Genomic DNA, 26,789 nt, shown 5'->3' on the forward strand with positions numbered 1-26,789 from the left:
GTAGAAAATTGGCCTGTACTTTACAGCAGATACTTGAACAACCCAGGTTCGAACTGTGAGCATTACTTATGCTTGGGTTTCCCTTCCTGTTGTGGTCAATTCAAGTGTTAGGAGCATTTGCATGGGAAGTCCTTTGATGTTAATCCACAGGTGGCGCTTCTCTGGTGGTTCAAACCTACCAGCTGTTGGTTAGGAAAAAGATCAATCTCCTCCCTGCCATATACAGCCTCGGAAACCCACCAGAGGGTCAGCTATGAGTTTGTTCTGGCTTGATGACAATGAGTGAGTACTCACACGCTGTGTTTTAGGGGAATAAGTTAGCCCTTAGCTCACCAAAATGGCAAGGGGGACAGGAATCCGGGTGTAAGTGGACCAATCCTTAGAGAAGGACATCATTCTTGGAAAGGTAGAGGGACAGCACAAGAGAGGAAGACCCCAAATGAGATGGATTGACTCAATGACTGGGGTAGGTTGTGTTGGAGACAATTGACTCAAGGCAGAGCGGAGCTCAGAGCTGTTGTACATAAGATCACTATGAGTTACAAGTAACTTGACGGCACGCAGAACAACAAGGGGACTGTGAATTTCAAAAGCACAGAATTCAAGAGACAAATGTGTAAGCCTTTTCAGGAAAGTTATGGTAGAATATTTGTAGCGTTTGAGGTGCAAATTTACATTGTCCTTTCTGGTTTCCCTTTAGTCTCACAGTAAGACTGTCCAACAGGACACAGTCCTTCAACCAAAAGGTGGATTAACATAGGCCAGCCAGCCTCTTGCTCTCTGCAATTTGAGAGGAGGGAGACTAATATTGAAAATAGTGGGAGTCTCTTCATTCTGTTCAAAGAAGAACCCTGCAGAAGCTTAGCATCTCTCCATAATCTGGGAGCCCCCAAAGTTGTTTTGATCCCTACTCTTCTCACATTCTTCAGCTTTTCTTTTGATGTTCTGGGTTATCCCGATCTCTTCCAATACATTCTTTCCTCTTTTAGTCAGAAGATCAGATAGTGTGTTTTTTGTTTTTTTGTAGCCCAAATCTAAAGCATAGGTCTGTAGCACCAGCTTCAGATATAAAACATCACTTTTTTTTTATTTTCTAAAGTCAAACACTTTGTTGGCAAAAGAGTTAGTCACATGGCAAATTTTATTTGATAGGTATTATTTGTCTAGAGTTCACTATGAGACATAGATAACTTTGAAAATGGAAGAACTCTGCTAGCTTCTTCTTGGTGCCCCATCTTACTTTCCACCCCCACCTCAATTTATCATAAAAGTCATTTTATTAAAAAAAATTTTAAACTTACAAAAATGATTCTGGTATATCTAAATATATCGTGCATTTCTGCATAAGAGAATAAGCATTTCTAACCCGTGGACAAAACTCATACTTAATCTATTTCATAATCATAATAGTCATCATCCATGTTGATTCTCAGGCTGATCTGCTCTTCGGGTTTTGATTTCTTCTTTGTGTCTTTGCTTTTCTCCGTCATGCGTAAGTGCTGCTCACACTGCCTCATGATCTTCTTCGAGGACATCCAGCTCTCTCCTAGTCGTTCTGCTGGTGCCGCACACTGTCCACCCCTTACGTCTGTGCCCTTGGCCTTCAGGACCTCCCTGGCTCTCAGGAGACTGCAGGTGCAGTTCCAGGGGTTTCCATCCAGGTACAGGTGTCTGAGGCGGGGCAGACCTTCCAAGGCTTTGAGGTCTAAGGCAGAGATCTTGTTGTTCCTGAGGTTTAGAACCTGCAGCTGCTTTAGGTCCTTGAGCTCCCTCTCAGCGATATCCTGGATGACATTGCCTTTTAGGTCCAGCCTGGCTAAGGTCCCTGGAAGCCTGAAAAGCATACAAATGGGATGTGAGAGCAGCTCAAGGTAACACCTGTCTTTTCTGTATAATTCTGTCCCCTCTAAAGCCAGAAAACAAACGTCAGCCTTATTCTGTAAGTCTTTAACCTTTCCCATAGGTTTTATTTTCTAACAGGGATTCTTGTGAACTCTATTTGTAAAACTCTTGGAGGGTTCTTCTTTTTCTTTTTGATCAAATGCAATTACTCCCCTGATAAACATATATGAAAAACTACCATCTCAGGTGTTATGCCAACAAAGGTCATAAAGCAACAATTTACAGAAGGAAAAAGAAAAATGTCAGATAAAAAAATGTGAAAAGTCTTTTGCAGGACTACAAAATAGAAAAAACATGACTTCTTGGTTTTATTTGTCAAATTGGAAACTAGTTTGGATTTTTAAGTTTAAAAATTCATGACTACTGAAGATGAGGACTATATAACTATTGGTGGGAATAAAACTTTCAAAGTAGAAAATAAGTTCCTGCTGGGAATATCACTTCACAAATGCTAATAACAATTGATAATTAAATTCAATTTTAAGTTAATCCTCAACAAAACTTAATTTTCTTCCCAGGAAAACTAGCTTACCTAAGGTATATCCCTAAAAATGCACAGAAAATCTCTTTTGCATACCTGTTTTTTTAAGGCAAGATTACTATTAATAGACCATGTAACAATAGACAAGGCACCTTTTTCATTGTAAAGGACAAGGTAGCATAGCTGTGAAAAGATAGGGTAGAGTAAACCAGACAATAAGAGAATAAAAAAAATGTCTCTAACTACTTAGGTTCCAACTTTGGTCTTTCTGTTGCACTGGTATGTAGCTTTTGATTTCCTACTTTAAAATGATGATAGTATTATTTTAAGTATTACTCTACAATTAAAGTGCTTAGTGTTCCTAAACAGCATGCCTTCGGAAACTCAGTGAACTTGGATAAATGCCGATAGTTGTAGAGGGGCTTCAGGCGTTTTGTTCATAAGGTTGCTATGAGTCGTGCTCAACTCGCAGGCAATCAGCAACAACAACAACAGTGTACCAAAGTCCTATGTTGTTGTTGTTAAGTAGGCGACTCTTAGCGGCCCTATGAACGTAAGTCCTTGACACTTGTGCGTGCATTTCATTCTTTCTCCAGGTTCATAGGGTTTCCGGAGGCAAGCTATTTATGGAAGTGGATGCCACTACCGAATACCTCATGGACTATGAAAAGAACAAACAAGTCTTCTTAGAGGAAGGCAACGATGGTGAAACTTAGTCTTAAGTACTTGGGGTGTCTTGTCGGGAGGGGCCTTGGAAAAACCATCATGTTGGGAAAGGTATAGTGAGAGAAATAGAGGAAGATTTCCAACAAGAAGAATGCCACAGTGACTATAACAATGGGCTCAAGCATCTTAGAGATCATGAAGAGAAGCAGGATAGGTCAAAGTTGAGGGTTGCTACGAATTGCAGTTGATTGAAAGGCATCTAAAAACAACACTGAGCATGAAAAATTTTACATTTAAACAAGGACAACTGTTTGAGTTTGAGTATTTGTGCTGCATATCTACAAGTTTCACCTAGTCTTTAGAGTATTAATAGTTTCTTTTCTTTCTAATTCTCCCCCTAGCCCCCTTTTCATTTTAATCCCCCCCGCCTTGATTCTATTGAACTAATACATAAAAATAAGATTGTAAGAAAAATCACTAATTATCTTCTGCTTTTGAGAAGTCAAGTATTGCTCTGACGTAATTTGTCTATATGAGTCTTATATCTGTTAAATGGCAGACCCAGAGTCCAAGAAAAACGTTTCTAGAAAATTTCTTGAATAAATAGTAGCATCTTTATTTGGCCAGTAGATGGCACTTGTGCATAAGTAAGACAAAAGTTATTTGGCTGTAGAAAGCTTGATGCAAAATGAAGAGATGATGTAAACTTACTTGACTCCAGATTCGTGAAATTTGGAGTACCAAAAATCAGCCCTGAGCTCTTGTTATTATTGCTGTTGTTGTTTTGTGCCATCAAGGCGCCTGACACCCACAGCAACCCTATGTAAAGCAGCTCTGAAGCCTGCCGTCCTGGGCCAGTCTCACTAATTTTGACACCCCCACCCCTACTGTTACTGTATCAATGTATCTCATCTTCCTCTCCTGAGCTATCCTCCCACCCCTTCAAGCATGATGTCCTTCTCTAAGGACCCTGAGCTCTTAGACATCTAAAATTCTCAGGTAGTTTGGTATTGTTGACAGTAGAGTAAATCTGGGAAGCAGAATTGTGCAGAGCCCCTGCTTCTGCAGCTTTATTTGTTGTTGCTGCTGTGCTGACAAGTGGAATACAACTCATTATCAATCCTATGAACCACGGATATGAACCTTGTCCTGTCCTATATCATCCACGTCAACCCTGATAAACGTGAGCTCACATTGACAGTCACTGTGTCAGTCCATCTTGTTGAAGGTTTTACTCTTTTGCTGAACTTCCACCTTTCCTAGCATGATGTCCTTTTCCAAGGAATAGCCTCTTCTAGAAAAATGCCTAAAGTATGTGAGAGGAAGTTTCACCATCCCTACCTCTAAGCTGCTGCCTTAACTATGTTCAAATTCTGCCTCACCATTTTGTTGGCAGTGTGATTTAAAGTTTCATAATATCTCTAACTCTTAATGCCCAAGTCTGTAGAACAAGAGATAAAACAGCATTGCTACTGTCCATCACAAATAAGGAGTAACATGTGAACATGAATGTATGTTCACCGCTGGTTGTGCTAGAAACTTAATAAATGTTAATACTTTCCACCATTTGGCATACTGAAGCAAATATTGAAGTTATTTGAGTCTCTGTTATTAAAAATATGTACATTAGGCTGACAATAAATATAGAATGGAAGATAGTAAGAGAAACAGGGTATCTGGGGAGATGTGGTTTGTAGTAATAGCAGGGGCCTGAGTTTGCAGTTTATTTTAGGAAGCTCAATTTTACAGTGAATCACAAGTCTACAAATAGAAGATATAGGTATATCTTAAAGTTCTTAATTACAGGTTTGAAATAAAATATAAGAAATAGATTCTGCGTTTAGTACTTTATACACATCTGGGTTATTCTCATTCTCCAATTCAGGGGATTATCTTAAATAGGGGAGGTAGTTGTTGTTATGTGCCATTGAGTCCAGGATGACTTATAGTGACCCTATGAATGATAGATCTGAACCTTGTCTTATTCTGTGTCACTGTCATGATCTCTGATATGTTAAAAGCCATTTTTGTATAGTCGCTGTGTTAATCCAGTGTGTTAAGGGTCTTCTTCTTATTTGCAGATCCTCTATCTTTCACAACATGATGGGTTTTTTCTATGGACTGGTCTTTTGTGAAAACACGTCCACAGTATATGAGACAAAATTTTACCATCATTGCTTCTAAGGAACACTTTGGTTGCACTTCATCTAAGAGTTGTTTGTTCCTTCAACAGTCTATAGGGTGGCTATTCAATACTCTTCACCAACATTGTGATTGAAAGGCATTTATTCTTCTTCAATCATCCTTATTCGTTATTCAACTTTCAGATGCATTGGAAGCAATAAAAAATACTATGGCTTGGATCAGATGCACCTAAGTCTTTAAATTGACATCCTTGCTCCTTGACATTCTAAGGAGTTCTTTGACAGCATATTTGCTAAATGCAATACACCCTTTGGTTTATTGACTACTACAGTTATGCATTTTAATTGCCATGGAGGAGGATTATTGTTGTTGTGTACCATTGAGTTGGAACTGAACCATAGCTGAGCCTCTGGTGAGTTTTCAGAGGCAGTTAATTGCACGGGAGGAGATTGCCCATCCTTCTCTCGCAGAGCAGCTGGTGGATTCAAATTGCATGCCTTTCGGGTTGCAGCACAGCTTTTTGCTACTAGGCCACCAGAGCTCCTTATGGAGTAGGATTGTTGTTGTTATATGCCATTAACTTTCCTGTGACTCATAGCAATCCTATGCAGCCCTAAATCCTGCTCTATCCTGTGTCAATCTTATTGTCTCTTGAGGAGAATAGACATTTTTAAAAATCACTGTATTCAAAACCACCAGATGCTCTGCTGGAGAAGGAGGGGCAAGCTCCTGTACCAGTCGGATCCAATTTGATGGTACACACACACGCACAATAATAATAAATAAATGGGAAAAAAAGAAAAAAAAATCGCTGTAAGGACTTTATTCTCTTAACATGTCAAACTCTCTGATAGAGTAGGCAGTCATATTGATTAATTTAAGCTTCATAGTAAAAGCTACTTGTCCCATTATTTTCACAGCTAGCTGTACAAGGAAGTTTTCAAACCCTGGGCACAATTGTCTGGTATAATTATTTTGAAGTAAGACTTCTCTGGGGTGAGGGGGTTGGTTTTGCTTTTAAATGATCCAGATAATTCTAATATGAAACCAGATTTGTGAGCGCCGGCTAGCTCATTCTTGTAATTCCATTTTACAGTCCATTGAACAAAGCACTGTTCTTTCTGTAGTCACTTATTAAAACACAGATGTCCCAACAGAAGTAAATAATTAAACTATTTTTCACTCATTAAAGGTTTATTTAGCCAAGTGTTTTCTAAATGTCACTTAAGTAGAAAATTCAAGTTCACAATTTTGCCCCTGGTTGTCACAGTCGGCAGTGAATCTTGCAGTACATCCCTAGTCTGTTTCATGAGTTTTTACTTTATATATGACCCTTTTTCTTGGCATAGAGATATGCTGTGGTAGAAAATGTTGTATATTGGGACATAAAGTGTATATTGCCATGTTGATTTTGGCTCCTATAGAGTTTCTCAGGCTTGTAATCTTCACAGGGATGGACGGAGAAGAGATTGAGATTGTTTACAGTTACAACTTGCTCAGTTCCACAATCAACACTCTTGGCACCAGCAGTCAGGAAATCAAAAGACCTTGCATTGTGAAAATCTATTGTCAGGGATCTCTCCAGAGTGTTGAGATGCAATGAGATCAATCTACAGACTAAAGTACATCTGATCAATGCCATGGATTTTGCAATTACTTGCTATGCATCAGAGAGCTGGACAATAACTTAGAATGACAAGAAGAATCAATGTCTTTGAGTTGTGGTATTGGAGAAGAGTTGTGAACATACCCTGGACCACCATGAAAATGAATATGTCTGTCTTGAGGAGGATGAAACCAAGTTTCTACTTGGAGGCTAAGATAAAAAAAGTAAGTTCCATCTCCTATACTTTGGCATGTGGCCGGGAGGGACAGATTCTTGGAGAAGGACATCATGCTCAGAGTGCTGGAGGTAGAGGGCAGAAGAAGAGATGATATAGTAACTAGAGCAATGGGGTAGGTGTGTCGGAGACTGGCTCAGGACAAGGCAGGCTTCAGAGCTGTTGTACACAGGGTCATTATGGGTCGCAGGCAACATATAACAACAATCTTCATGGGTGCAGAATGCCAGGTCTGTTTAATCCCAGAGCTCTTGGTGGGCTCAAACTGCCCAGACCTTTTGGTTAGCAGCCACGCTCAAATAATAACATCTTTAAACACTCTAGGCATGCTTTTGCCTTATGGCCTTTGTACTGGGTCTTCTTCATTCCAGGTTATTTTCCTCCCAAATAATTTCATAACTAAACACATTGCCTCTTTCACCTTTGCTTTATAAAGGTTACTGAGTTTACTCAATGTAAAACCACAACTAACCTTTCCCATCTCCTAAAGCTTCTAATTGTACCCATTTTGTTGTTGCTTTTGTTACTTATAGAACTTAACAAGGTCTAAATATTATATAACACATACTTTATGTTTATAAATAGAGATGTTTGTGTTATATATTATATAACACATACTTTTTAAATTTATGTTTATTGTTGATATTCCTTTTCTGAAATTTAAGCTGCATGGAACCGCACAAGAGAGGAAGCTCTTATAGGAGATGGACTGACACAGTACCTGGGGTAACGGGCGTAGAAGTCTAAAAGACAATGAGATTTACTCAAGACAGGGTTATTGTTCTTAGGGTCACTATGAGTCACAAGCGACTCGATGGCACATAGCAAAAACAAATAGGAAGTAGGAGCTGAGTAACATAGTCCAGTAGGAATGGGGTTCCTACAAAGACCACGCCTCTGTGGTGTTTTGAATCCACCATGAATATCTGTGAGATAAAACTGGGAAATCACTTCTGATGCCATTTACAGTCGCAGAAACACACTGGAATGTCAGCTCTAAGTTGGTTCCGACTTCATAGTAATGAATTTGAGGTTTTTTGAAACAAGTTTTCTGTTTTGGGGCTGATGCATCCCAAATAACTAGTAGAGTGTTCAGTATATGTGAATCGAATGCTTACAACTTACTTTCAATATATTTTAAAACTTCAAATTATGCAGTTGAAAAAAATCAATTTCTGGTATTTTATATTGGACAGTGTTACCATATTTTGAAGTAAAAATACTATTTTTAATAAGAGGTTAAAACCCTGTACATCTCAAAGATAATACTTCCTTTCATATTGATAAGTGTTTAGAACTGACAATGAAGTCAGGTAAATAGAATTCCCTCAATTTCTACAGAGGTCAGACTCTTGTATATTAATTCTAAGCCATTGATAATATTAAAAGAGCAAGGAAATTTTGCTGTTATCAAAAGCTGAAAGGAAAAAGAATGGTGAGAGAGAGATCTGGTAGCCTAGTGGTAAGAAAGTGCTCTTGCAATTCCAAACTCACACAATTCGAAACCACCAGCTGCTACACAGGAGAAGGAGGGGAAATTTCCCGCTGTGTGATTAATTGGACTCAATAGTACTCAAAAGAATATATATAAACTTTATTTAAAATGTAGAAAATAGGGTAAAGTTTAAGTATATATAAAAAATTTAAATGTGTCCTGACTAGAGCATAACTAGGGGGCCAGGAGAGACTGATCCTTGGAAAAGGACATCATGCTTAAAAGGGTAGATGGACAGAGAAGGAGAGGAAGACCTGGGATGTGATGGATTGATACAGTAACTGGGGTGATGGGGGTTGGTGTATTGGAATTAGTGAGACTGACTCAGGATAGGGAAGGTCTCAGAGCCGCTGTACGTAGGGTCGCTATACATCGCAGGAGACCCAAAGGCACATAACAACAACATACTATGACAGGTTAGGAAGCAGGAGTGGCATCCACTTCCTAAGTAGCCTGTGTCCGGAAACTCTATGAACTTTGATAAATGTCAATAGTTGTAGAGGGGCTTTAGGCCTTTTGTTCATGGGGTCACTATGAATCGTGCTCAACTCAAAGTCAGTCAACAACAACAACAATAGTAGGGAAACAAGGTGCAATGCATTGGATAAAGACGGAATGAGATTTGAGAGAGAAATTTGGTCCCTTCCTTTGGTAATGTAATTTCCTAATAAATCTACCATTACTATTTTACCCTCAAAAGAAAACAAAATTGTCAGAATATGGTCTTAGAACACTAAGAGATACTGAAACCAGAATATAAGATCAACACACTTAAAAGATTAACTTATAGACAGAATAGAGACCCAGGTCAAGTCCTTCAATGATCTTAGAGAAGATGATGAGGCTTCCAAATAAACAATTTAAGATAAATAAATATTGTTTTGATTATAAAGGTTTTTTTTAAATTTTTTTAAAATTTTTATTATTTTTGTGTGAGTGTACCATCAAATCAGATCTGACTGGTACAGGAGGAGATTGTCCCGCCTTCCCCGACAGAGCATCTGGTGGATTCGAACCGTGCACCTCTGGGATTGTAGTTGCAGGTCCTTGCGACTAGGCCACCAGAGCCCCCCGATTATAAAATTTTGACATTCCTCCCTCCCCCCCCCCAGCTACTACAAGCTCTGGTGACCTTCTGAAGGGAATTGCAGCGCTAGCCCAAAGGCCACACCTCTCTGAAGGTTCAAATCCACCAGCAGCTCCACGGGAGAAAGGTAGACAATCTCCTCTCCTTGTAATAAACAGCTGTGGACCTTCAGTAGAGGGTCAGCTAAGTTAGTCCTGACTTGACAACAATAAAGCTTTGAGTTTACTATTTCAATGCCTTGAGAAATATGAATAACTTACTAAATTTTCCTTCAGTCCTTGATTTGTTAATGGACAAAGCACATGTCTATCAGTTAATCTAAACCATATAACCATAAACCAAGACATACTTTTTAAACTAGAAAAAGAAAGCTGAGAAACACAAGAAGATACATTTCATGAAGTAATGTTCACATATTATAATTGTTAGCACGTATTCCAAATGTTGCACTGCATATTTGCAAGTATAGATAGCATTTCTCGGCATATTGTCCCAAATGCAAGACAAATCTTACAGGATTCAAGGTGAGTGCTGGAGATTTCAACTCCCTGTCTAAAACTTCTACCCCTAAACTCTCATATAGACTTCATCAGATAATTTATACGTGGTCTGGCTCTTTTAGCCCCTTCCTGCCCCCCATGGCCCTGTGCTAATCTTTGTGAAATGTTACAGTTGTTGTTATTGTGTACCATCAAGTTGGAACTGACCCATAGCCGACCCTCCAGTGGGTTTTCAGAGGCACTTAATCCAACTGGAGGAGATTGCCCATCCTTCTTCCAGGGAACAGCTGGTGAATTTGAACCCCTGTCTTCAGCACTGCAGTGCAGTTTCTTACCACTAGGCCACCAGAAATGTACTGTTGTTTTTGTTAAGTGCCGTCGAGTTGGAGGTGACTCATAGCAACCCTATGAACCCTGGGCACTGGTCTAACTTTCGTCCTTTCTCCAGGTATATAGGGTTTCCAGAGGCAAGCTATTCCAGAGGCAAGCTATTTATGGAAGTGGATGCTATGCCTGCTTCCAAGTTTTGTTTTAATCTGGGAGCTCCACCAAATACTGTCCACCATGGGTAACCATTCTGTCATTTGACACATCAGTGTCATAGTGTTCAGCTTCACAGCAACCACGAGTTACCTCTATACAGCAAGTGGACATACCAGGGTTATATGACCTAGAGGAATGTTTCACCAAAAACAAGTAAAGGCAGGCCTGAGGGCTGCGGATTAGAGTCACCCACCTTTGGCTTGGGAGCGTGACTTTCTGTTCACTATGCCAACTGATCTCTCTCTATGCTGTTGTTGTTATAGAAGCTATAATAAACAGCAAAACTTACTTACCTTAGTGGTATAGACAACAGCAAGTTCTGCTCCAGGGCCAGGTTGGAGAGCTGAGAACACCTCTGCAGAGCTCCAGCTTCGAACAAGCTGACAATATTGTTGTCCAGAAACAAGTGTTTCAAGTCTCGGAGATCCTGGAAATCTTGCACTGTCACTCTCTGAATTAGATTATTGCTACAATCAAGTTTTTGTAATCTTGCTGGTAGTCTGAGGGGCAATGTTTGGAGTTGGTTTTGGGACAACTCAAGGGTAATTAAATTGGCAAGGAGTTGTGCCCCATCGATAGAAGAGAGTAAGTTTTCTGATAAATAAAGATGGGAAAGATTCTCCAAGTGTTTCATCTCTCGAAATCTTACCACTTTGAGCTGGTTTCTCTCCATCTTTAAGGATATCAAGGATTTGGGCAGATTAGAAGGAATTTTCGTTAGTAAATTACCACTGAAACTAAGAAACTGCAAAGACTGAAGAGAAGTGAAGAAGCTACCAGGTATGAGATGTAGTTTATTATTCTCCATACTCATCTGTGTCAAACGGGGAAGTGTCAGTGGGCCAGCCACAGACTCCATATTGTTGCCATCCAACATCAAACTTTGCAAACTGACAAGAGAGGAAAGCACACTGGGAGAAAAGGAAGAGATTAGGTTATTTTTAAGTTCCAGGACTCTCAATTTCTTCAGCCCTTCAAAATCTGACCCGTGTAAGATGGGTATTGAATTATCATTGAGTTTTAGCACTTCGAGATTGGCCGGGAGAACAGTGGGCACGCGTCGTAACTTATTTTTCCAGAGCTCCAAGGTCTTCAGGGTACTCAGAGTTTTGAAAGTGTCATTTTCCACTGATTCTGTTCCACTGGCCAGGAGAATAAAATCTTCAAGAGCCAACGTTTGGGTAAAGTTAGATAGCTACAGAAAAGCCAAGGATGGGGAGAGGGAAGAAAAACATTAAGTTAAGACTGTCATGAAAAAATACCATATGCATTATCATTGTGTTAGAACAATACATATCCTCACACAAAATAAAAATAATAAAAACACCTACAGCATTATTTACTTCAAGCAACCTAAAATTAATAGTACTTCAAATTTCCCCTTCAGGAGCTATTTTAAATTATCTCTTGGAAAAGGAATGAAACTCAGGTCTTAACTGTGGTTAGTTATTAGTATTAATATCTGCATAAGTTATCAAAAAAATACTAAGCACTTTCACACACTACTGGGAGCCAGAACTATTGGTTGACTTTTGCTATGTGCTTTCTGATTCAACAAGTCGTCAAGCTAAAGTATTTCCCAGTTGCACAATGATTTGTGCAAGAGGATGTTCATGGCTGTATCATCTTATAATAGGCCCCAAACTGACAGAAGCTAGATATCTTTTCCCCAAACTATTTATACTTGATACAGATCACAAACAGTTCTAACTACCTATTTGCATTTTGTATTGTTTGTTATGTTTTAAAATGATGAATTACATTTTTAAAAGTTTTAAATGGCAAAAGTAATATCTTTTTAAGAAAAAAATGTTTCAGACACAGTGCTCATAGGATGTGACTAACTAAGAAACATTTTGAGCTATGTTATATTTTGGAAATCTGTATTCCTGACCCTTATCCAAAACTTGGCACAGCTTCTCACTTACCATGAGAAGGATCAGTGAAGAACTAGTACGTACATACATATGTACATCTGTATGTATCTATCATCTATCTATCTATCTATCTATCTATCTATCTATCTATCTATCTATCTATCTATCTATCTATCTATCTATGTATCATCTATCCAACTCCATCACTGTAAAGCAGAGTCCATTTCCCAGATCTATTGCTCCATCTCTCTTTGAAGCAAAGTAATTGCTAGAGTTTATATACTTTCTACATATCTTACAAGTTTAAACAACTTTATTTCTCCACAAGGCTGCAAACTTAGAAACTTTGCATTACTTCTTGGAGTAAGATTGCATTTAGGCAGTAAAAGAATTGTTTTAGGTTTTCTCCAGCTTGCTAGATATTTATTAATTTTTCTACCTTCATTAGAAGCTTGAATTTTCAGACCTCAATTTTATATGTATCTTTCTACAATTTCTAAATATATTAATTATGCCTTTATGCCAATTTGTAATAGTGCATGATGAATACCTTGTTGTTGTTATGTGCTGTCAAGTTGACTACGACTCATAGTGATAAAAACTCTTCATTGTAACTCTGAACCCTGATCTACCTGAGACAATATGTCTCTGACACGCCTATTCTCATTACCCCTGTTACTGTGTCAGTTCATCTCCTTTGGGATCTTCTTCCCCCGTGCTTTCCTTCTGCCCTTCCAAGCATGATCTTCTTCTCCAAAGACTGGTTCCTCCTGACTGTGTGCCCAAAGTAAGTGAGATGGAGTCTCAAAATTCTTGCCTCTAAGAAGTAGCTCAGTTTCACCCACTCCAGGACAGACCTGTTAGATATCTTGGCAGTCTATAGTATGTTCAAGACTCTTCTCTAGCACAACTCAAAGACATCAATTCTTCCTCTGTCATCCTTGTCATTGTCCAACTCTCTGTTGTATAGCACGTAATTGGGAAGACCATGCCCAGGTACAGCTTAGTCTCTAGACTGACATCTTTGTTTTTCTTTACATATTTGCCATGGGTATACACATTCTATGAGGACATGTCTAGGGAGCTCTGGTAGTCTAGTTTGTAGGGAATTGCATGGCTAACCCATAAGTGGCACCTCCTTGCTAGTTCAAATTCACAAACAGTGCCAAGGGTGAAAGATGGTCAGTCTCCTCCCGTGCAGTTTGTTGTCTCTGAAAACTCCCTGGAGGGTCAGCTAAGAGTCAGTTCCAACTCCATAGCAATGACTGATGGATTCAATATATTATATTATTAGAAGATCCTCATTTTAATTTCAAAAACAGTTCATTTTTTAAGTTATATACTGCTGTGAGCATACAACATGCTGTTTCCTGTTATTTGTTGCTGTGAACATTTGATATTTCCCTAACACATGGTTCAAAATCAGGAAAGGAGTTTATCAGCAATTCATGCTGTCTCCATACCTTTTCAATCTGTATGTGGAACAGATCATTTGGGAGGCGGAACTTTATGAGGAGGAATGTGGCATCAGGATTGGAGGGAGACTCATCAACAAGGAAGAACTGAAGCATTTGTTGCAGAAGGTCAAGGACTGTAGTCTTCAATATGGACTGAACTTAACATCAAGAAGACAAAGATTCTTTCTACTGGGCCAGTTTGCACAACATTAAGATGTATGGAGAAAAGATTGAGGTTGTTAACAATTTCAGCTTGCTCAGCAATATAATCAACACTCTTGGCACCAGACAGGAAATCAAAAGATGAGTTGTACTGGGGAAATCTACAGTTGGGGACCTCTACAAAGTGCTAAAAAGCAACAATGTCAGTCTGGAGAATAAGGTGAACCTGATTCAGGCCAAGGCCTTCAAAATTGCTTGCTATATGTCCGAGACCTGGACTAAGGATGACAAAAGAAGTATTGATACCTTTGAGTTGGAGTGCTAGAGAAAAGTTTTTAACATACTACAGAAGGGAACAAACAGATTTGGCTTGGAGATGGTGAATCCAAGTTTCTACTTGGAGGCAAGAATTTTGAAGCTCTGCCTCACATACTTTGGCCATGTGGCCAGGAGGGACCAGTCATTGGAGAAAGACATCACACTTGCAAGGCCTGGAGGGACAGCACAGGAGAAGAAGACCCAGATGAGATGGACTGACATAGTAACTGGGATAATGGAGTTAAGTGTGTCGGAGTCAGTGAGACTGAGTCAGGACAGAGCAGGATTTAGAGCTATTGTAGATAGGGTCACTGTGAGTCACAAGTGACTCAATGGCACATCACAATGACAGTAATGACATGCCATTTGTATTGTATTGATTAATCTTAGCCTGCAAAATTAGAGTAATTTTCCTTTCTTGTTTTTGTTGAATTGTGTTTAATTGCTAACTTCCACTGAGTCTCTACAAGTGCCAGATATTTTTCATGTTAGTTTGTTTTTCTCAACACAGACTGTTAATTCAGGAAACTAGCATATAGGAAGTGGAGGAAAGGAGAATTTAAATACAACTAACTGGACTTCAAAAATCTCAAGAAAAGCCAAGTTCAGAGTGGTTACAGTTGACCTGCTAGCACGAAACAAGAAGAGCAACAACTCAGTTGTACTATTTCTAATTCACACTGCATTTGCTCTAGAATAAGTTTCTAAAAATATTTAAGATCTAGACACATAGCCATAGTTCTTTAAAAAGAAATTTAGATATTATCAAGGTCAAGTTTTCTATTAAAGTCATGAAAAACTTATGTCCAAAGTAGTTAAGTAATCTTCCCAAAATCAGTATTCTTTTATCTACTCTCCTTTCTGAAATGCCTTTTCAAGACTCAGCATTAATATAAAGTCCAAGCGACTCTAGACATGGCTGTATATTTCTTCCCAAGGAAGAACTTGACGTTGCTAATGTTGTTGGTTTTGTTATGTGCCATTGATTCACCTGTGATTCATCAGGTAATAAAATAGCTCTGAACCCTGTCCTATCCTGGTACAGTCTCATGGACTCTGACACACCTACCCCCATTGCTTGAAAGGATGGAGGGATAGTGCAGGAGAGTAAAACCCTGGAGGAGATGGATTGACATAGTAACTTGGGTAATGGGGTGTTGCTAATACCTCTACTTCTTTTGACGGACCACAAACCTAAAAGATTGCTGATTACACAGTAAATCTCTGAGATAACATGAAATTTAACAGGCAATTTATTTTAAGACTAGACAAATTTTGGTGGCAAAGCTTTGTTCTTTTTTTCTTTTCTCTATTTGCAAAATAAGTATATGTATTAGCCTAAGTTGGAGATACATAAACTTCACATTCTTAACTGGAATCCAGAGAGTAGTTTTCCTTTATCAAGAATGTTGTTGTTGTTGTTGTTACATGCCTTCAAGTCGCTTGCAACTCAGAGCAACCCAATGTACAAGAGCCCTAAACCCTGCTCTGTCCTGTGCCAACCTTATTGTCTCTGACACCCCTAATACCACTACCCCAATCACTAAATTGATCTATCTCATGGAGGGTTTTCTTCTCCTGCACTGTCCTTCCTTTCTCCCAAACATGATGTCCCTCCTTGCAACATGCCCAAAGTATGTTAGATGAAGCTTCAGAATCTTTGCCTCCAAGGAGTAGCCTGGCCTCACCCTCTCCAGTACAAACCTGTGTGTTCTTCTAGCAGTCCATGGTATATTTAACACTCTTCTCCAGCACCACAGCTCAAGGCATCAATTCTCTTTCTATAATCCCTAGTCACTGTCCAGCTCTCTGATGCATAGCATGCAACTGGGAAGGCTATAACCCAGATCAGGCACACCTTAGTCTCCAGTATGATGTTGTTGCTCTTCAATACTCTGGAGAGGTTCCTGACAGTTGACTTTCCCCAGTGCAATTCATCTCTTGATTTCCTGGCTGCTGGTACCAAGAGTGTTGCCTGTGGAGCCAAGCAAACTAAAATTGTTAATATCTCAATCTCTTCACCATACATACTGATGCTGCCAATTGGTCCAGTGGTGAGGATCTTTGTTTTCTTGATGTTGAGCCTCAATCCGTATTGAAGGCTGCAGTCCCTGACCTTCTACAGCAAACGCTTAGGTCCTCCTCAATTTCAGCAAGCAGGGTTGTGCATAATATGGGTTGTTGATAAATTTTCCACCAATCATGATGCCACATTCCTCCTCATGCAGCCTATCATTCCGGATGATCTGTTCTGCATACTGATTGAAAAGTTATGGAGACAAAATACATCCCTGGCAGACGCCCTTCCCGATTTTGATCTATGCAGTGTCTCCTTGCTCTGTTCTGACAACTACCTCTTGGTCTAAATGTAGGTTTTGCCTAAGCACAATCAAATGTTCTGGGATTCCCATTCTTCTCAGAGTCAGCCACAGCTTGCTGTGATCCACACAGTCAAAGCCTTTGCATAGTCAATGACGCACAGATAGACATTCCTCTGGTACTTCTTTCTCCCAAGTTCCATCTAACATTAGCTATAATATCCCTAGTACCACTACCTCTTCTAAACCCAGCCTGCATATCTGGCAGTTCTCTGTTGACGTGTTGCACCAATCGTTTTTGGATAATCTTCAGTAGAATCTTGCTTGCATGTAATATTAATGATATTACATCAAGCATACAAAACATTTTTATTTCTGTCAGAGGCAATAAAAATTACTTTTGATTATTAATGAAATTAGCTATGAGTACTGTCCGTATTCCTTACAAAGTTCTATGTGTATGATTATTCCTCTACCGGGGAGGGGAACTCAATAAGATAAAATAACACATCCAGACATATCCTGGTAGCAAGAGGAAACATTAAGCTGTCAACTCAGGTTTATCTTATCCCAAAGACTGTATTTTTAGTCTTCCTGCTAACATGTCCATTTAGCTGGAGATCCTAAAATCAGGTGGCACAAATGGAGAAAGACACCTACTGATTTTTATCTCTCCAGTTTGCATAGCTGACGAAGAGGGAAATTTATGTCACATCTGTCCTTCCATTTCCGCTGAGTGAGCAAACCTTCTGTTCTCAAGACAGTGGTGCCCTAGAGACAACCTTGGAGCTACTGACCACTTTTTAAATGTTGCTTTTAAAAAATAATACAGATGAAGTCGAGAAAAAGAACTGGGTAGTTCTTGGTTACTTTTAGATGAAAGACTATTTCTGGTTAAAATTCTGTGCAGGCCTTACCATAGAACCAATTCATAGCTACCCTCCAGTGTGTTTTTGAGACCGTAAATCACAGAGGAGTGGAATGCACATTTTTCTTCTATGAGCAGCTTGTGGATTTGAAATTCCCACCTTGGCTAGGCTACCAGTGTTCCCTGCCTATAGGCCCAGTGGATACATAAAACTGACATACCTTCAAGTGAAGAGTTTAGGGCTGTTGTACACAGGGTCGCTATGAGTCGCAAACGACTCGATGGCACATAACAACAACAACAACCCTCAAGTGACTGCCTTTTCCACTCCCTGGGGTGCCCAGACTTCTGTGAAGCAAGTCAGCAGGGAGTTGGTAAAATAATTCAGGGTTTTGTTTGGTTTGTTTGTTTGTTTGTTTTTAATATAAAACTTGTTCTCTGTAAGGAATTTCTAAAATTCTGGAAAATGAAGAGAGTGTATGATGCTGCAACTCCCCACACCCATCCAGTGATATATCCTATTTATATGTTTGTTACACAAGATATCTGAAGGAACCCCTTTTCCTTCCACTAAGGAGATAATGTGTTACTATTTTCATGTAAAGCTACCCTACCCATATCCTGTCTGCCCTCTGCTTTTGAAGAGGATGTATCACTTGGTTTTCAGCAGTTCAAGTAACAACAATGAGATGAATAGATTTAATTTTTGCATATGTTGATATTTAGAACAGAAAGAACCTACAATCTTCAAAAACAGTGACTTCTTGTTGTGTGGTGTTGTTATGTGCCGTCAAGTCTCTAGTGACTAATGGCAATACTATGTACAACAGCTCTGAACCCTGCTCTCAGGAGCCAATCTCATTATTTCTGACACACTCATCCCCCTCCCGCCCATTACTCCAGTCACTGAGTCAATCTATCTTATCCAGGGTATTCCTCTCTTGTGCTGCCCCTCCATCTTCCCAAGCATGATGGCCCTCTCCAAGGACTGGTATCTCCTTGCAACATGCCCAATGTATGCCAGACCGAACTTCAAATCCTTGCTTCCAAGGAATAGCCATTTTTCACCTTCTCCAGGATGAACTAGCTTGTTCTTCTAGCAGACCATGGTATATTCAATACTCTTTTCCAGCACCATAGCCCCAAAGCTCCAATTCTCCTATCATCCCTAGTCATTGTCCCCCTTTCTGATGCGTAGTAAATAATTGTGAAGACCGTGACCTGCATCATGCATGCCTTAGTCTCCAGACTGACATCATTGTTCTTCAGTACTCTGGAGGGGCCCCTAACAGCAGATTTTCCCAATGCAATTAATTTGTTTTCTGATTTCCTGGCTGCTGGTACCAAGAGTGTTGATTGTGGAGTCAAGCAACCTGAAGCTGTTGACAATTTCATTCTCTTCACCATCTATCATGATACTGCCAACTGGCCCAGTGGTGAGAATCTTTGTTTTCTTGATGTTGAGCTTCAATCCATATTTTAAGGCTGCACTCCTTGACCCTCTCCTGTAGCAAGTGCCCCAGGTTCTCTTCAGTCTCAGCAAGCAAGGTGGTGTCATCTGTATAACACGTGTGGCCCAGTCGTGAGAATCTTTGAATTCTTGATATTGAGCCTCAATCCATATTGAAGGCTGCAGTCCTTGACCCTCTGCAACAAGTGCTTCAGGTCCTCCTCAGTCTCAGTAAGTAGGGTTGTGTCATTTTCACAATGCAGATTGCTGATGAGTCTTCCTCCAATCCAGATGCCACATTCCTCCTCATAGAGCCCAGACTCCTAAATGATTTGTTCTGTTTACAGATTGAGAAAGTATAGAGATAGGATGTGCATCCCTACACCTTTTCTGATTTTGAATAATGCAGTGTTTCCTTGCTCTGTTCTGACAACTGCCTCCTGGTCCAAGTGTAGATTTTGCATAAGCACAATCAGCTGTTCTGGGATTCCCACTCTTCTCAGAGTTATTTAGAAGAAAAAGAACTTAAACTCTTCAAAACAATAGTGACTTACATCACCTAATACAGTATTCATTTGGCATCACATGCAATCATTTACTTATTATGTTTTACATTTATTCAACACAATTTTTTAAATTTTTTTATTATTCAACACAATTAAGCAGCTTATTGTGGCTTGAGCATTAATTAATAAATGGTGATAGAAAATGTCAATTAACAAAAGTAGTGAAGTTGAATTTCTTTCTTCTACAATATAGAAAAGAAATTGAAAATGGATTATAGACCTAAATATAAAAGCTAAAATGGTAAAATTTTTAGGGGGGAAAAAGTAAGTTTTCATGATAAGGTTTAGGGAAAATCTTCTTAGATATGAAAGTTTAGGCACAAGCAACAAAAGAAAGATAAAAATGATAATTTGGGTTACCAAAATGAAAACCATGTGCTCTAAAAGCACCAAGAAAATGAAGACATTTTCCTTAGAATGGTAGAAGAAATTGCATCTCATATACCTAATAAAGAATTTGCATCTAGAATACGTAAAATTTTCTTCTAGTTCTTTAATAAAAAATTGGGTCACGTATTTGTAGACATATTTTTTCCAAGAAGGTGTACAAATGGCCAGCAAACACACGAAAAGGTGTTCAACCAGACAGCAATGAATGAATGAAAGAACAAAGGGGACATGGAAAAGTAAAAATAATACTTCTAGAATACTCTTACACAAACTTTAAAAAATAAGCGGACGATAGCAACAAGAGAAAACAGAACTTAAAGAATTTTGCTTTTGTCCTAATGAAGGGTCACGCTTACAGGATGAGAACAAAGAGCTATTCTAGTGAAGGAAGAGCTTCTGAATAGATGCAAGCAGACAGAATGATAAAACAGAGACATGAGAAGGATGAAGTTAAAGGGTGAGAGGGTGGTCTTCTGGAATAGAAGGAGAGACATTTTATATTCTGACAGGAAGAAGAACTCATGGAAGTTCATGGAGATAAGTGAGCAGAGATTAAGTGAGAGGAAAAACAACCTCACTTTTGTCATTAAATGGAACTGTTTGTTATTGGGAATGGAGGAGGGCGAAGATTGAATAGGTGGCCCAAAGTCTGTACCAAAGTTTTGAAAGATGTTGAGAAACTGTAGTGAGAAACAGACTAAAGAGAAATGAAAGGACAGGTGACGCTGAATGTCTTCTGAGTTTGGAGACCTTGAATTTTTGGTGGTTCCAAACCTTCTGGTTGTGTGATCCTCTCCAGTAGCACCCAACTGTCCAGGTGCAGGAGTAGAAAAGGCAAATTATACCCTAATTTAAGACTTTGCTGAACAGGAGTTAAGATAATTAACTATGAGTTTCAAAGAAGGAAGAGGTAAGAAAAGATGATAGCTGAGGAATCAGTTGACTATCTGGATGGATATGACTAAATTTAGGGTTGGAAATCTTCATGGGTTAGAAGAGTGCAGCATGTAGGTGGGGTGAAATGAAAATGATTATGAGTTTAGGGGACTGTGAGGCTAGGATGCCCAAGAGGCTGTCCAGACAGATGCTGATACTACCTGGGGATGTTCAGGACTCGTAATGGAGAGGAATGCCATGGGCCATGAGGGAAGGATAGAGCACAGAAGAACAAATGAAGAGTATTACATCAGATGGCATTAACCTTAAAGAAGTGGTACTTTTTAGGGACAGACGGATCAATCAATAATATCTCTTTGCTTGAGAGAAGAGACTGAATTTTTCCTCTTTAATATCTAACTTAAACATAACATTCACAGTCCTAAACAGAGCTGAATTATATGCATAAATAATAAGCCATTTTCACATGCGCACACGCGTGCACACACACACACACACACACACACACACACACCTGCTTTTTTTTCTATTAATTTTAAAAGCCACTTCACAGTTGGGTTTTATTTCCTTTTAAGACGTAAGCACATGATTTTAGAGTTCAACCTAAACGCACAGAATATACATTCTATCAATGAATATGTATTCTTGTATTCACTAATACAAGTAAAATAAAGTGAGGGAAAAAACCCAAAAAACTAAGCAAGCAACTAAGGGTTTTAAAAGAAAAGTACATTGTTATACAAATTTTTCATTTCCCTACTGAGACAATCCTACTTCTGTTAACTGTCTTAAGAGACAATTGACTCTGTTAAAGGAGCAGCAATATTACTGTTAATAACCCTAAAACAATAACAAATGGACTCACTCAATAATTGAATTTGATGAGTACATAATTTTATTGACTAAAAAGCAACCCACTAGACTTAGTTGAGCTCGTCAGGCATCTTGAGTCCTTAAGCAAGTATTTAACCAATTTGCTCTTTACCAAGATGTATATGAACGCTTAGATCAATCAGAATCAGACTTGCTCCAGCTTTGGGCATTACTGGATTAGAAAAAGAAAGTGAATAGGAGGCGACCAAGCAGACGTCCTTGTTAAAGTCTCAAATACCATGCCACACATTTGAAACCATCTGTATCAATATGATTCATTAAGATTTCTTAACTACATGTGGGAGGTAGATACCTCCATTTAGAGATTGACCTACAACCTCTCTCCACCTGGATCTCAGAGAGGCATATTTTAGGATTTGAAACTAGAAAAGGCAGAGGCAGAAACTAGTAATGGGATAATTAAGAGCAGGCCTGGGACTGCCTTTCAAATCCAGCCTCTCGGTTACTTCAAACAGGTTAAAAAATAAATAAAACAAGGCTCTGACTTTCAGTCCTTTGACTATGATGGGCACATCTCTGGTTAATAAGAAAACTAGTCTGAGAACCCTAGACTCTTTGAGAACCTTCAAAATATCAAAGACCAAAATTAAAAATTCCTTCATGTTATAAAAGTTAGGCAAATCCGCAGACTCTTTGCAGAATCCTTTGACTAGACAAGTATAAAATAAAACTTATAATTAAAGCACACTAAAATGAGAACTGAGATAACTGCATTTTTCCACAAAGACACTGATATCTGGATGCTGTTTAAGGTTTTTAGAAATTGTACTGTTATGCTGGGTTAATATTCATAACTTTATGTTATTTAAAATACCATCTTCAAAATACAAACCCACTTTTTCCTTGTAAAAGAATTGATGCCAAATTCTACTGACATAAAATGACAACACACTATCACACTGTTTTTAAGAGCCATTTTTAAGTTTTTACTTTAAGTGTCATTTTTCAAGTTTTTAAACAAAAACGAAAACAAAATTTTGTCACAGATTCAGACTTGCTTTTCTGTCCTAAAATAAAGGGTTGCAAAAGAACATACTCAGTATAGAGCTGAGAGCCAGTGTGAGTATTTAAGTTGTGATTATGTAAATCATAGTTGTGATTATTTAAATCGAGTTTAAAAATCCCATGTTTTCCCCTCACAAAATAAAACTGCGGTGACTTGAGTGAAATGGCGTAGTTACCTGGAGGTGTTTGATTTTGCTGTGGCTGATGAAAAGCCTCTTAGTTGTGGCAGGAATACTGGTGGGCACCTCAGTTAGTCTGTAGCATTGCACCAGCTGCAGGGACTCACAGCTACATCTTCCTGGGCAGTTAGGACTGAAGCCCTCACTAAGAGAAAGCAAAAGGAAGAGAACCAAAGGTAGACACATCTTTCAAAACAGGAACTCACAGGCCACAGACAGGTTGGGTGTTTAGGTGATGGCCCACTCTTTATACCACAAAATCTGATAATAGAATCTTACCTATGTGTACTCAGTCAATGCCTAAAGACAGGAAAGAAAAATTCTTAATTTGCCTGGGTTAAAATGTTAGCAACCATCACAAAGAGGAAAGGGCTTAAACATAGATAAGCTGCCTTAATATTTGTAGGTGAGCAAAGCCCAGTGTTATTTATGGCTTGGAAGGCTAATCTGCAAACACCTCTACTATCTCTAGTTTCCTTGTTTTGTTAAATGTGACACCAGGGAATTAGTAGGGAAAGACAAAGAGCTGTTTTATAGGTGGCCGTAAACCTTTGAATTCTCTGTGACCCTGTATTAAAACCAATTTGCAGGCCTGAAGCAGACAGGTGTTTTCTTCTCACATTAACTAGTCAGGGAGAACAAACTCTCTCTCTCTCTCTCTCTCTGTGTGTGTGTGTGTGTGTGTGTGTGTGTGTGTGTGTGTGTGTGTGTGTTTGCATGCACATTGTTTCAGTAACATTTGTTTAAAATTTTCTACTAGTTTATTTACAAAATTCAAACACATTATTTTCAAGAACAAATTTTTTTTTAAATTTCTCTCACCCCCACCCACCAAATTGAAAAACTCCATGATTAATCCCCTCTCCCCCTGCACATCCTCATGCCTCTGCTTCCACCCTCTCCCACCCTTCTTGGATCTTTATACTCATTCTACAGTAATGGTTTTATATAATGTTTATCCTTGTTGGACTGAGTTAGTTCACTCAACATAATTCTCTCCAGTCCCTCCCAAGTTGGGTAATAATTTACAAAATCATAGCTCCTGTGTGCTACATAGTGTTCCATTGTGTGAATGTACCATAATTTCCCAATCCACGCGTTTGTGGTTGGACATTTGAGCTGTTTCCATGTTCTTGCGTGAAGAATAATGCTGCTATGAACACATGAAACAACATAGATTTGGAGTCAGAGATACTTTTTGCTTTCATCTATCCCTTAATGTACCAAAATAACATCTTTGGAAAATATTGTTGCCATTCAAATCTATTACTGACTTCACCACAACAAGATAAAGGTAAACAATCGAATTGAAAAATTGGCACAGGATATGAACAGACACTTGACCAAAGAAGACAGTCAGATGGCAAACACATGAAGAAATGTTGACAATCCCTAGCTCTAAGAGAGATGCAAATCAAAACAACTATGAGATATCATCTCACCCTAGTCAGAATAGCAAAATTCAACAGAACAGCAAGCAACCAATGCTGGCGAGGTTGTGGAGAAACAGGAACCCTTATTCACTGTTGGTGGAAGTGTAAAATGGTGCAACCACTGTGGAAGGCGGTGTGGCGCTTTCTCAAAAAGTTGCAAATAGAAATACCATTTGACCCAGCAATTCCACTACTGGGAATATACCCCATAGAGACCATAACTGTCACCCAAGCAGATATATGCACACTCATGTTTATTGGGGCTTTGTTCACAATAGCAAGGAGTTGGAAACAACCTAAGTACCCTTCAACAAACGAATGGATAGAGAAGCTGTGGTATATATTCACACAATGGAATACTATGCTGCATTGAAAAACAAAGAACTCATGCAATATTATTCAAAATGGGTGATGCTGGAGGCCATTATGCTGAGTGAAATATCTGTCTCAAAGGAACAAATACTGCATAGTGCCACCGTTATAAAATAGGACTGAAATCGGTTTGGGGAGAGACTGAGAAAGATGAGATCAATAATGTATACTGCATTGAAACAGATGAGGGAGAAAACGGTTTAAAAGGGATATGTGATTAGGTATTATTATCATGTCAGGAGTCCAGAACAACGGATGCATAGTGGAGTGGACCTGGGGAGAGGGATTGTCAAACAATGGGGGAACTTTTACTTTTCAAAGAGAAGAGTGTACTGGGGGGGGAGGGGCAGGGAGAAAATTGCATCCAAAGTCTCTGTAAATTTTCATTAAAATTAATAAAAAAATATAAAAAAACAACTATTACTGACTTAAAGAGAACAAAATATCAAGATGGTTGTTACCTTCATTTATTTATGATAACAGAGGAAAAGACCTTCAGTTTCTTTTTCATTTCCAAAGCTGTTTATTTCTCTTTTCTGAAGATCAACACTGAAAAAGATATTAAAAACACTGAAAAAGTAAGTAGTAGCGATTGTGAGCCCTTAGAGACCATTCTACCAACACAGGCATAACTGCGAGATAGGTCTAAACAACTCCAATAAAGTGAGTTAGAAGATTTGTTGTTGTTTTCTTTGTCTATGGAAAAGTTATGTTTATTGTAAAGAAGTTCAAACTTATTGCTCTCAAGTTGGAACCAACTCATACCTAAGCCTTTTGTGGATTGCCTCTTTTACTCCTACAGAGTAGATGGGGGTTTTAAACAGTCTGCCTTTGTGTTGGCAGCACAACGCGTCACTATTTAGCCACTCTAGTTCTCTCTACTGAGATTGGAAAGTCTGCTGTTAGAGACCTCTCCAGAGCACTGAAGAGCAACGGTGTCACTCTGGAGACTAAGGTGCACCTCATATAGGCGATGGTTTTTGCAATCACTTGCTATGCGTCAGAGAGCTGGATAATGACTAGGGTTGACACAAGGACAATCGATGCCTTTGAGCTGTGGTATTGGAGAAGAGTATTGAATATACAATGGACTGCTAAGAAAACGAACAGGTTCATTCTAGAGAGAAGGTTAAACCAGGCTGCTCCTTGGAGGCAAACATTCTGAAGCTTTGTCTGACATACTTTGGGCATGTTGCAAGGAGGAACCAGTACTTGGAGAAGGACGTCATGCTTGGGAGGGTGAAGGGACAGCGCAGGAGAGGAAGACACTCTATGAGGTGTATTGATTCAGTGACCGGGATAATTGGGGTAGGTGGGTCAGAGACAGCGAGATTGGCACAGAATAGAGCAGGGCTTAAGGCTGTTTTACATAGGGTCTCTATGAGTCGCATGTTACTTGATAGCACATAACAACAATAACAGAAACCACACAAGAAGACCTTCACTTTCTTGGGAGCTTCTCAGTTGTGAAGCCTAAGTTGCTGCAGAGAAAACTTCACTTGTGCAGGATGACTCTGGTGTGGCATTTTGCTGTGGAAGTCCTGCTGAGGACTTGGAGAGCACTTTGAACAAAGGCTGATAGGGAGTCTCTTTCTCTCTACACACATTGTTGTTGTTGTTGTTATGTGCCCTATGTACAATAGCCCTGAAACCTGCTCTATCCTGTGCTAAACTTGTTGTCTCTGACACACCTACCTTCATTACCCCAGTCTCTGAATCAATCCATCTCATTGAGGGTCTTCCTCTCTTGTACTGTCCCTTGACCCTTCCAAACATGATGTCCCTCTCCAAGGACTAGTCTCTCCTTGCAACATGCCCAAAGTGTGTCAGATTAAGCCTCTGAACTCTTGCTGCCAAGGAGCAACCTGGTCTAACTCCAAGATGAACCTGTTTTTTTCTCCTGGCAGTCCATGGTATATTCAAAGCTCTTCTTCAGCACCGCA

At 39.2% G+C, this 26,789-nt stretch overlaps 1 protein-coding gene across 1 annotated transcript; it reads right to left on the reverse strand.

Moving 5' to 3' along the window:
- Nucleotides 1-1,385: 1,385 nt before the first annotated feature.
- LOC102868004 (carboxypeptidase N subunit 2-like) lies at nt 1,386-23,227 on the reverse strand. The gene is made up of 3 exons (XM_006879148.1): nt 23,039-23,227; nt 10,954-11,855; nt 1,386-1,833 (listed from the first exon to the last, which is right to left on the reverse strand). Exons 1-3 carry the CDS (start codon nt 23,225-23,227, stop codon nt 1,386-1,388), a joined length of 1,539 nt encoding a protein of 512 aa, XP_006879210.1.
- Between the last annotated feature and the right edge of the window lie 3,562 nt (nt 23,228-26,789).

The sequence above is a fragment of the Elephantulus edwardii genome, unplaced genomic scaffold (genome assembly GCF_000299155.1).
Source record: "Elephantulus edwardii isolate Elephantulus edwardi_28Jun2011 unplaced genomic scaffold, EleEdw1.0 scaffold00002, whole genome shotgun sequence".
NCBI classification, from domain to species: Eukaryota; Metazoa; Chordata; class Mammalia; order Macroscelidea; family Macroscelididae; genus Elephantulus; species Elephantulus edwardii.